This window comes from Hakea prostrata, chromosome 1, assembly GCF_041222555.1.
Source record: "Hakea prostrata isolate BN-2017 chromosome 1, UWA_Hpros_2, whole genome shotgun sequence".
NCBI classification, from domain to species: Eukaryota; Viridiplantae; Streptophyta; class Magnoliopsida; order Proteales; family Proteaceae; genus Hakea; species Hakea prostrata.
This window is the reverse complement of record NC_142600.1, coordinates 63,649,544-63,661,821: the sequence shown is the minus strand read 5'-3', so window position 1 is coordinate 63,661,821 and position 12,278 is coordinate 63,649,544. Positions and strand designations below refer to the sequence as shown.

Below are 12,278 nucleotides of genomic sequence, written 5' to 3'. Positions count from 1 at the left end.
CTTGGAACTGAATCATAGTTGATGAAGAAGATGCAATTGGCTCTGGATCATATTGAACAGATGGAGAGGGTGACCATCCATTCACCAAACACTCAGCCTGTTACACTGGTGTCCAAATGTGACTGTTCTAAACCCGAGAAGAATAGTAGCAGAACCGAAGCCAACCATAAAATTTCTACAACTGATGCTCAAACTGAAACAGATGAAGGGACGCACATGGAGGGTGGGGTGGAAGAACAACCTGTAATCACTGTCTAACCATGCGCAAACATCGCAGAACATCTCTAGACTTCATGCAACTCCTACCTCTTGACCACTTCAACCTTTTTTTTGATTCACTGATAATGGAATTCTTGGACCCTCATACATTGTTTTGGGCTGCATGGGGATCCATGGAAGCACACTATCTCCTTAATCCACACCATGTTATACCAATACAATAGATGGCTCCTAACCAACAAGCTCCTCAGGTTGTGTTCTAGAATGTAGTTGTGGAACTAGTGGCTAGCATCTCCCAGGTCTTCCCATATCGTAATTACTCTGAGTTCTTTGATTTCTGAATAGTTCTCTTTATTTCTATACTTGCGATCTTGATGAGTTGGTTAAATAGAATTCAATCCAAGTCTAAAATAGGTATTTTGCGTCATTGAAGTTTCTATGCGTTTCATTATTGTTTCATGAATGACTGTGATTAATAGGTTTAGGGACCTGTGTAACCAATTTACTTCTTTCCCATTCCTGTTTTTAGTTCTTCTTTTCTATAATTTTATATGTATCAGAACTGTGTGTCTATCTTGGGGAAACTAAGTGGTGGAAGAAAGTCATCAGGTTCTGGAATTTATTAGTTACACTTAACTCTTTAAATGTTATCATGAAGCTTTTGGCTTGGAATGTGAGAGGTATCAATGGTAATTTTATGCAGCGATGCTTGGGGAAAATTTTAAAGAAACATAAGCCTGACATAGTTTTCTTATGCGAAACAAAATGTCAGAACAATCAAATGTTAGTTCAAGGGAAGAGGAAACTTTTTGATGGGTTTTACATGGTTGGACACGAGGCTAGCCAAGGTACCAAAGGGTTAAAGGGAGGAATGGTGGTCTTAGCATCGTCAGGTTTTCAAATTAGTTGATTCACTCTGATCCCACAGCCAATATGATCCGATGCGAGATGAAGGACTGTCCCTTTGTGGCTATGTTCATTTATGCCCCCTTAACTATTTTGATCACAAAATGTTTTGGTCTCACTTGGCTTCCTTTTTACAGTCGATTAAGGAACCATTCGTCTTCATGGGGATTTCAATGAACTTCTGGAGGCTAAAGACAAATTCAGTGGAGCCTTTAAGCCCTCTAGTGCTCTCCTTGCTTTGAGAGCGATCTTCAATGAAGAAAACCTTTTTGAGTTTGTGGCGCTTGGGTGCCCGTACACATGGACTAATAGACAAAATCCGCCAAATCTAGTTAGAGAAAAGCTAGATTGGGTTTTTTCTTCTCCAAACTGGGTTAGTTGTTTCCCAAACCCGCGGGTTACAAAATTACCAGCGACTGGATCAGACCACAACCCCCTGATACTTGAATCCCTTGTGACACCAATTCACAATCAAAAGCTCTTTCATTTTCAAAATGCATGGTTTTCTCACCCTAACTTCTCTTCTGATTTTCAGTCTGCACGTGTAGAAAACCCTTGTTGTTCTTTGATTGAGAAGTTGGCCAATATGTCTCGATTCTTACGACACTGGAATACTTCGGTATTTGGTAATGTGGATAATATGTTCCATAGAACCACACTTGAAATTTATGTGTTGGAGCATTGTGTGAATCCGGATTGGAATCTCATATATTAAAAGAAACAAACGTTGGATTGGGCCCTGAAAACCGAAGAGATGTTTTGGATCCAGAAGTCTCGAGGTATGTATATTTATGATGGGGATCGAAATACTAGATTTTATTATCTTGCTAGTAAGATTAATCACCATCGGAAACGGATCGATTCAATTGAAGCTAATGGAAGGCAGTTCTCTAATCCAAGAGAAATTGTGGGGGTTTTTTTCGAGTACATGAAAAAACTTTACCAAGCCCCGTGATCTTTGGATCCTGAGTTTGTAAAATGCCTCTTCCCACCCATTGAGGTGAGCAACGATTGTCTCTCGACAATCCTGGATCATTTAGAGGTAAAAGTGCAGGTCTTTTCCCTTGGACCTTTTAAAGCCCCTGCGGTTGATGGGTATAATGCCTTTTTCTTTCAAAAATTTTGGGATTTGATTAAAGAGGATGTAGTTAATTTTGTGACTTCCTTCTTTCTAGAAGATCGTTTACCTCATGGAGTCAACCACAATCTTTTAATGTTTTATCCCAAAGAAGGAAGAGGTGAAAATTGTTTCAGACTTTCGACCTATTAGCCTGTGCAATGTGTCTTATAAAATCATAGCAAAAATTTTGGCCAAAAGATTGAAACCCCTTCTTCCCAGTATCATTTCACCAAATCAGGGTGCTTTTGTGGCCAACCAACAAATTACATTACATGTAAAAGTCCCGCAACAAGACTAGGTTTATAGCCCTGAAATTAGACATGTCCAAAGCCTATATAATAGAGCAGATAGGGATATTGTTTTCTTGGGTTTGATGAGAAATGGTGCATGCTCATCAATGCTTTAATCTCATCACTAACTTTTTCGATCAAGCTTAATGGGTCTCCTTACTTGTGGTTTTCCGGATCCCGTAGGTTAAGACAAGGGTGTCCACTTAGTCCTTACATCTTCCTATTAGTTATGGAAGTCCTATCCCATTTTCTTAATGAGTACAGGTCCCTTAATTTGTTGAGTGGCATAAAAGTGGGACGAGCGGCATCAGAAATTACTCACCTCTTTTTTGCAGTTTATACTTTTCTTTTCTACAAAGCAAAGACTGAGGAAGTACTAGCTTTGAAAGCAGTTTTGGAACTGTTTTATGACCTGATAGGGTAGGAAATAAACTTCGAGAAAAGTGGAGCCTTTTTCAGCCGGAACGTATTTAGAGAAAAAAGAAATCGAATACTGTCAATTTTGAGAGTTTCAGAAATCAATGGGAAAACTACATATTTGGGAACCAAAAGGGAAAACAAAACTTTTACAAACAGTTTTGAATCGAATGACAGGAAGATGGCATGCTGGAAAGCAAATAATCTACTTTTGCTGGAAGAGGAGTCATAATGCAGGCAACAATTCAATCTATGGCACTCTATCAAATGCAATGTCTAAGGTTTCTGAAGATGATTTGCACAAAAATAGATGCGATATGTCCGAAATTTTGGAATGGTCAACCAGGGAAGAATATACAACTGAATCTCATCTCATGGGAAAAGTTTTGCCAACCTAAAGAAAAGGGTGGAATGGGATTCAAGAAGATGGAAGATTACAACTCAGCCTTACTATTGAAACAAGGATGGAGGATCATCACTCAACCTGAAGCACTATGGGTACAGGTTCTGAGAGCAATATATTTTAAGAATTGCTCAACATTTGATTCCAAAGTGTGTACAAAAAGGGGATCTTGGATTTGGAATAGCGTCTCAAGTACCCTTCCTCAACTAAGGACAATGGTGATTTGCCATTTGGGGAAATGGAACTCAGACATTTTTCTAGTTTGATCCATGGCTACCTCCACAATAGGAAATGTTGACAAATCTACAAGATTTTTCACTCTGGCATCGATGGGCCACGATTGTTGAAGTTTTCAATGATCTACAAATGCTTGATAGGGAGATCTCTTCAACCCCTTCTAACCTTGCCCCCATGATAAATTTGCCATTTACCTTGACAGACCAAAATGACTCGTCGTCCTCTTTGCTTTCCCCAAATGGGGAATTTTTGGTTAAGTTGGCTTTCTGCACAATAGTTAATGCGTGATCTCCACCTAATGCAAATCACTTTATGGCATGGTGGAAGTTTATGTGTAAATAACAAATCCATCCAGAATTTAAAGTCTTTTTTCTTGCGTGTTTTGAATGCAGGGTTACCTGTTAGAGCCAAACTCGCTCAATGGGCAAACATCCAATGTAGCATTGCAGCTACAAGAAAACAAAAATGTTGCTCCCAATACTCAACCAAATTTCACACAAAATGATACTATGTTATCTAGATGTTTTGAAGATTATATTTGTCTATATATACCACATGCTACTAATAATGTATTAATGTGTGTATGGATATTTAACAAACGGTTAGGACTTGTAGGATGGAGTATGGGAGTTTATGTAGATGGACATATGAGGTTCATCAATTTTGGCAAACTAAAAACAGAAGATGAATTGGAGGCAACACTTTTTGGCATACAAGCGGGAATCAATGAAGCAAATGATCAAAGGCTAGAATTAGGAGAAATTTGGAGTAGTACTCATCCTGCGCTACCCACTCTCTTACCAAAGACAACAACAACATTTTGGCCTCTTAGTGTAATATCTAAGTTAATGCAGATTGCGAAGACAACACAAACAATCAAATTTGATGCGTTCCCATCCCTAATGCTCCAAAGCTGGTTTGTTAACTTAGCCCTAATAGCATCTAATTATGTAGTAGAAAGTAGTGGAACTCAAGCTAATATCTGTAAGTGTTTTTAGTAAAGTAATGAATCTTTTTCTTTTATCCCCCCTCCCCCACCCAAAAAAAAAATGAAAATAAAAAAGAAAGGATAAAAGGCCATTTAATGCCAAAATGCCTTTACACTCATTTCAATCATCCAACGTTAAGATTGGCCACATATACAACAAAAGATCCAATAACATAGAAGTAGGTGCAGGATTAAGTGCAAATAGCAATTTTTAAATTTACATTATAGTCCAAAGATTTCTTTATATTTTTTTATTTTTCTTTCCTCTTCATCATTCATGTTGTGACATGGAGGAATGTGAATTTAATTATCTCATTATCAAATTAGGTTGACTCCTATTTTGAATAATTATTGGAACTTAAACTGATTAGGAAGTGTCCAAATTATCTAAAATCCAATGGAACTGACACACTTAAACCATGTTTGCTTAGCAAGAGATGGATAGAAGGAAAAAGAAAATAATATAAAATTTAAAATATATAAAAAATAAGGCATGGTATTTTGTCAATGGCTAAGGAAACAAAATATCATTTTTATATATAATTCATAAAAAATTTGTATTATCTATAATATTAATCTTTTGTAGGTAAAGGATTTCACCAAAGAGGATAACAAGACATGAATCTTGGGTTTGATATTACACTAGAATACTTATTGAGAAGACTCTACCAAGTTTTCTTATGAGCTTTACTTGGATGCTCTGCAATTAATGTGTAGCAGCCGACTGAATCAAAACTTTTGGTAGATAAGACGAATTCTCAACTATTTGTTTTGCAATTACCAAAAAATCACTTACGCGAAACAAAGTAAAATGAATAATCGATATGATAAATTTTCGATCTAGACCCTAAGCTACATGGTAGTCAGTAAAGCAATTTTCATTTTTTATATTCACACGTTCCAAGCTCCCATCGCAAGAAGTTGAACATATCCATTATAAGAGTGAGAAACCTAAAAGAAATTAACAAAATATTATTCCCTCTAACCACAAAAAGAATATCCTGTGACTCACTATCAAAGCAAACACTATTAAATTTTTAATATTTCTCATAAACAAATTTTGTTTTCCTCCTGCTTCTCCTCTCCATCCGCGGGGTGCAATAGTTAATAAAACTATTCTACAGCTAAAAACTAAAAATTGAAAAAAAGTCAAGCCCTCAGTCGTGATTGATCAATTTGCTCCAGCTAGCATGTCCCTGTCTAGGAGTAAACGTTTCTTCAGAGATCTAACTTTGCTCATAAAACTTTTGAGCTCCTTCAGAGGCCCTTCGGCAAATAGCGGCCATGATTTCCAGTCTAGCCTTTCCTGGTATCCTCTTCATCTTGTCTCTTCTTTTTCTCCTCTTGGTTGGCTGTCAAGCTAAAGTGGTGTTGAATTCTCATCTCATAGCTGGCGATGGAGGTTCATGGATTTCACCTTCCGGTGATTTTGCCTTCGGATTTCGCTCGCTTGAAGATAAGGATTTCTTCTTGCTCTGCATCTGGTTCAACCGAATACCAGATCAAACTATTGTTTGGTACGCCAATGGTGGTAACCCAGCACCCAGAAATTCTATAGTTGATCTTACCAAAGATGGTCATTTGGTGCTTACAAACTCTGAAGGCCATCCTTTGTGGACAGCTGAAACGATCAATCCCGGATATGTGGCTTACGCTGCCATGCTCGACAATGGCAACTTCGTGCTTGAAAGCGAGAACTCTGATCGCATATGGGAGAGCTTCAGCCAACCCAGAGACACATTGTTGCCTGGACAGACACTGCAAGTGGGTAGCAGTCTTTCTTCTCGGCAATCGAGCACTGACTACTCAAGGGGAATGTTTCAGCTCCGATTACTCTATAATGGAACCCTCGTTCTCAATCTTGTTACCCTGCCTTCTTATTATCCTTACCCTCCCTACTTTACTATTGGGGCTATTAATCCAGCTGATCATCGTTCGACGTTGGTCTTCAATGAATCAGGCCATCTTTACATAAAATCGAGAGACGGATACATGGTGGATCTCTCACCACCCAACAGACTGCCAAGTGCTGATTTCTATCGCAGGGCGACCCTTGATGTCCGTGGAGCATTTTATTTGTATGCCCATCCAAAGCCTTCTCATGGTGGTGTTACTAAAGAATGGTCAATCGAGAAATCATTTCCCAAGTATGTCTGTGACATTAAAGGGTTACTAGGCAGTGGTGCTTGTGGTTATAATAGCTACTGTGAAGTAGTTAATGGGATGCCCAAATGCAAATGCCCACCTGAATACACACTAACTGATCCAAACAACAGTTTTGGTGGCTGCAAACCAAATGCCCCAATTGTTTGTGAAGATGGTGAGTCTGGTTCTCCTGAGAGTCTGTTTGAGTTCAAGGAGTTGAAAGGCACAGATTGGCCTTTATCTGAATACGAAAGGATTGAGCCCGTTAGTGAGGAGGACTGCAAGAACTCTTGCTTGCTGGACTGTTATTGTGCAGTTGTTACCTATAAGAATCTAAGATGCTGGAAGAAGAGGCTTCCTCTCTCCAATGGGAGGTTCAAGGCAAACTACGCTTTGAAGGCTTTCTTCAAGGTAAGGCTTGCAAAATCTTCAAGCATGAAGAAGAAAGGTCAAACAATAGCTATCTTGGATGGATCAATGGGTGGTTCTTTCTTTATGATTAACTTCCTATTGTTAGCTGCAATTTGTCTGACTGCTTTTATTGCATACCAAAGAAGATCAAATATTAGTAAGCTAGTTTCCAGCATTTCAGAGATAGATCTGGACAGGAATCCTCTCCAACCTCAGACAGGGCAGGGGCAGGTAATTGGAGACGCGCCAGATCTGACTAATCTGCAATCATTTACGTACGAAGAACTCGAAGAAGCAATAAATAGTTTCAAGGAAGTATTGGAAGAGGATGATTTTAGCATTGTTTACAAAGGTCTGCATGCTCTAGGCTCTTATAATCTGGTTGCAGTCAGAAGCCTAAAGAATCAGGTTCAAGAAGGTGAGAGTGAATTATTTCAAACAGAGGTAAGTGTGATGGGCCAGATAGACCACAGGAATCTGGTTCAATTGCTAGGGTTTTGTGAGGAACGGCCACACAGGCTTTTGGTATATGAGTTCATGAGCAAAGGCTCTTTAGCAAGATTTCTCTTTGAATCCCCAAAGCCTCATTGGGATCAAAGAACCCAGATTGCAGTCGGGATTGCAAGTGGCCTAGCATACTTGCATGAAGAATGTTGCCCCCAGATCATCCATTGTGATATAAAGCCTCAAAACATACTCTTGGACGGTTTTTTCTGCCCAAAGATTTCTAACTTTGGATGGGCAATGACAATGATGCCTGGCGAGGTCTTAACTTGTAGAAGGACTAGAGGGACTGCAGAATATATGGCACCAGAGTGGAACCCCAGAGAGCCGAATACAGAAAAGAAGATCACTGTAGAGGTGGATGTTTATAGCTTTGGTGTGATGTTGTTGGAGATTATATCTTGTAGGAGTGCTGCTGATACAGCATGGAGTGGAGAAAACGACATAACATTCACGGGCTGGGCTGTTAACTGCTACAGAAATTGGGAACTTGAAGATTTGGTGGATGGGGATATGGACGCCATTAGGGATGACGAGAGGCTAGTCACTTGGTTGATAGTAGCAATTTGGTGTATTAAAAAGACGCCATCAGAGAGGCCTACAATGAAGATGGTGTTACAGATGCTTGAAAGAACTGTCGGTGTTTCTACTCTTCGATCTTCTTCCTCAATCTCTTACTGTTAAAAATTGTGGTCGCTATTGTTTCAATTCATTCACAGCATTGAAATTGACACTAATTTTCAGCTTCAGACACCACATACAGCTTTACATTGCACCGCAAATTCTATTCTGATGCAGAGCCGATTCCTTTGACACTAATCAAAATCTTTGCTTTTCTTACTAAATCTGAATATACTCTTCCATGGTTCATTCACTAGAATATATATCCATACTAGATCAATATGCTAATCTTTTTGGTTTATGCATCAACATGAATCTGATAGAAAAGATATATGCCTTCTCTGCATCCGTTGCATGCCACATTTGATTGGCTTTATCTTGGCCTGTGCAGATTATGTGGTTTATTCATTGGGCAGCGGTTGCCAAGATGTATCAGTTGAATCTGTCATGTATTAGGTTTTAGGATCAGAAAATTGTGATATTGGCATCAGTCTCCCTTGATACCAATGCGGATCAGCAAGGGTTTGTCCCAGATCAACCAGTTTTACCCTTTCTTTTTATGATAAAATGATCATTTTAAGTTTCCAGCAGCAGGATTTTTGTACAGAGAGACCGAATACGGCAACACCCTGCGATAAGTACATCATTTTGTCTGCAAAACATTCAGACTTTGTCTTAGAAGGGGATAATCGAATAACTTGAGAGTGGCCATTGAAGACGCCCTTAAGGTTTGTAAAAGGTGAAGGGCTAAACTTAATGGTAGGGGTTCGAGTGTGGCCCTCCTCCATGGTTTTCATTCCAATCCCTCACATTAGATTCATATATTCAATTAAGGCATATTTTTTCACCCTTAAACACAAAAGTTCTGCAATCAGCTGAGGCATTTCTATCTATTTGCCTTTGGTTTTTGCAATTAATCGCACTTCTCATCATGATAGAGGCTGTGGAGGTGAAACTATTGGTTTAAATCACAGTGAACTGCTGGCTGAACAAAATGTAAGAAATAATAAAACCAGTGTTGTAAAAGAACAGGAAGTCCAGCTTTAATGTCATCGGTTTCTTTTGGATTTCTCATTCCTTTTCATTCCATTGACCAGCAAGCTTCTCCATGCTTTCAATATTCACTCTCAAGCATCGGTGCAACTGGTTTATCAAGCTGTGAATGGACATGCTTTAATGTTTGATTGACTATGTATCTCAGTAATTTGGTGACAGTGCTAGGAGTATTTCGAGCATTTGTTTTTTGGATACATAAAGAATTCGTTACCAAAGAAGGGGATGTGGAAGAGAACAATGGAAGGGACAGGAAAACTCCTAACAATACCTATTAGACCCTAAGCAAATCAACAAAAATAATGCGAGGTGCAAAGCCTAGACCAAAGCTAAGTAAGTACAAACATAAAATTAACTAGGCACATGGCCAAGAACCAAAAACCAGACATGACAGACAAATTAGTACTACGTATTATTCTTTTTCTTCTTCTTGGGGGACTTGAGCTTGATCAAATCCTCATGAAGTGATGCCATCCTTTAGTAGATTTGCTAATTTGTCGACTCTGAAGTGGCTGAGGGGGGGGGGGGGTTAAGGAGTATTAGAACTGGAAGTGTTCCTTTATGCAAAGTAACCAATTTCATCTTGCCCATTATTGTCCACAGTTACCAAGCCTGGGGTCAAGGGAAGGGGGAAAATGGGTTGGAAATCGGTTGAAGGAAATGGGCCGACACGGGAAGAGAAGAGGGCTATGGAGGGGTGAAGGCAAGGGTGGGTGGAGGGTAAGGACTGAACTAGCCTAGTAGGGAAGAGGTGGGTGGAGCAAGCTGGGCCCACAAGAAGAGAGGTCACACCCCACCCGCCGGTATTGGTCCCGCCCCACAATTCATGGGTGTGACCCGTTAAAGGATCCACGGTTTACCCATCAATAATAATAAATGCAAGTAATAATAATCAAATGAAAGGAATTATATGAGTTCAATACTCAATGGAATAATCAAAGAAAAGAATTTAAGTAATTATGTTCCAAATTGATAGAGTTCAGCAGAAACAAAAGTTAAATTAATTCAGTTTGATTCTTTTAGTTCTCTCCTGGGTGAGGGTCTTCTCTTTTAATTCAGCAATGAAGGGAGCTATCCAGCTTTCCTCCATTGACTTCTCAAAATGCTGGGCTATCTGTCTCCTCCTGCCATCAATGGGTGCTATAAGCGCACTCCAAGCATCCGCAGGTGGCTTCGTGACATACATCTCCATTTCCCATTGGCGTCTCCATAACTTCTTCACAAGAGTCATTCCAGTCACACAGAATTTCTCTTGATCCAATATACCCATCTATAACAATATAATGCAACATAAAAAAATGAATGAGTTCTAACGAACTCAATAAGGAAACATATCTCACATACCCATCAACATTGTATCATGGTAAGTACACATATATCGAATGATATGCAAATATATGGATGCAGCTAAAATCTAACTATGTAAGTCTTTAAATGGCAGACATGCTTTAAGATATAACACTGGCCCTCCTATGGGTAGGTCTACTCACTCTAATCCTTAAAGATTGTTTATCTCTATTGGAATCCCAGGTAAGGGGTTCAGTCCTCGTCAATCAACCATGGCTGGGGTTTGGGTCCACACTCTCTCACCATGACCATTGGCATAAGTGCTGACGCATGTCAGGGTTTTTAATTAAATGCCAGGTTATACAATGACATACTACATGTAGTCTAGATATTTCCTTTATGGCACCAACCAACTCCATTCAGTATCCTTCTCTATTTAGGAATGTGAATCCTCATGGATTGTCTACCTCTGTTGGACTCCATTCCCTAACCCTATGTTCACCACATATTGTTGGGACGGAGGTTTTCATGTCCCCTCACGACTTCCGGCCACTCCTTGGATGTCCATGAGCTCAAACCCTAACATATGCAGCCCTACCAATGCATGATCAATAGTAGACCAATGAATCTCCGCATGGACTGGCTACCGTTGTACGATGAAACAGAGTCACGTCACTACTATCACGGGTCATTCGGCTTCAATACCCCTACCGAAAGGGTAGTAGCATGTATGGGTACCTAGCCATGCATTCTAGACTTCCTAGGTATGTCATCCAACAACCATGATAGTGCTGGGGGGCATCGTTAGCAGTGTCCCACTGATATCCCAAACAATGAATATCCAATGTGGATTCCCTCCACCATAATTACATCACATCATCAACCATCATCATATAACTAAACATCTAACATCACATAGCAATTGAAGTACATCTCATCATCATTCACAAGCCATAATTATTCATAATTCATACGAACCTATTGTTGCAACAAGTTACAAGATTATAAATGCATTCAAAGATAAAATAATTCATCATAGATTATATCGGTACATATATGTAAGAATGTATCCTTACCTATAAAATTGTAAAAGCTTACTAAAGTGCAATTAGACCTCAACCACAACAATCTCAATATACCTTAGAGATTACCTAAAGGTAGGTTACAAAGTTACATTAAAGATAGGAGTCAAAACAGAGCAACAATAGAACTGACTGAGGTTCTATGACCCAGCCGGTCACTTGGGGCAGTTGGTTGGGCAAGCGACTGTCCTTAGCGACATTCCTAGTTCTGGACTACTTCTAGGTCCAGAATTCCAACTTTTGATCTCCCAATTTTAATCCGACTTTGGGATGATCTAGGTCAGAATTTCGTTCTTAAGGAGCCTACAACACAAGCACAACCCAAAACCCTAGAATTATATTGATTCAATAACCACATCATCTCCTTCGATCAGATCAATCCTTTATTCAGATGCTAGGATCCATTTTTAGACATGATCTAACCAAAATCTCTGATGGAGAATAGAATCATCACAAATAACTTACCATCACATCAAGGAGGATGGATCCACACCATCAAAGAGATGAAGAAAGAATGTAGGGGGTGTGAGATCAACTTACCTCTGAAAGATTCTCTAAACTGACGAAGGATTGGATCTTCTTCACAAATCACGCT

General features: G+C 39.4%; 1 protein-coding gene across 1 annotated transcript; it reads left to right on the top strand.

The window, feature by feature from the left end:
- Window positions 1-5,864: 5,864 nt before the first annotated feature.
- Window positions 5,865-8,439, top strand: LOC149029373 (G-type lectin S-receptor-like serine/threonine-protein kinase LECRK3). Its single transcript, XM_089150681.1, has one exon. It carries the CDS (start codon window positions 5,865-5,867, stop codon window positions 8,322-8,324), a length of 2,460 nt encoding a protein of 819 aa, XP_089006807.1. The 3' UTR covers window positions 8,325-8,439.
- Window positions 8,440-12,278: the final 3,839 nt, after the last annotated feature.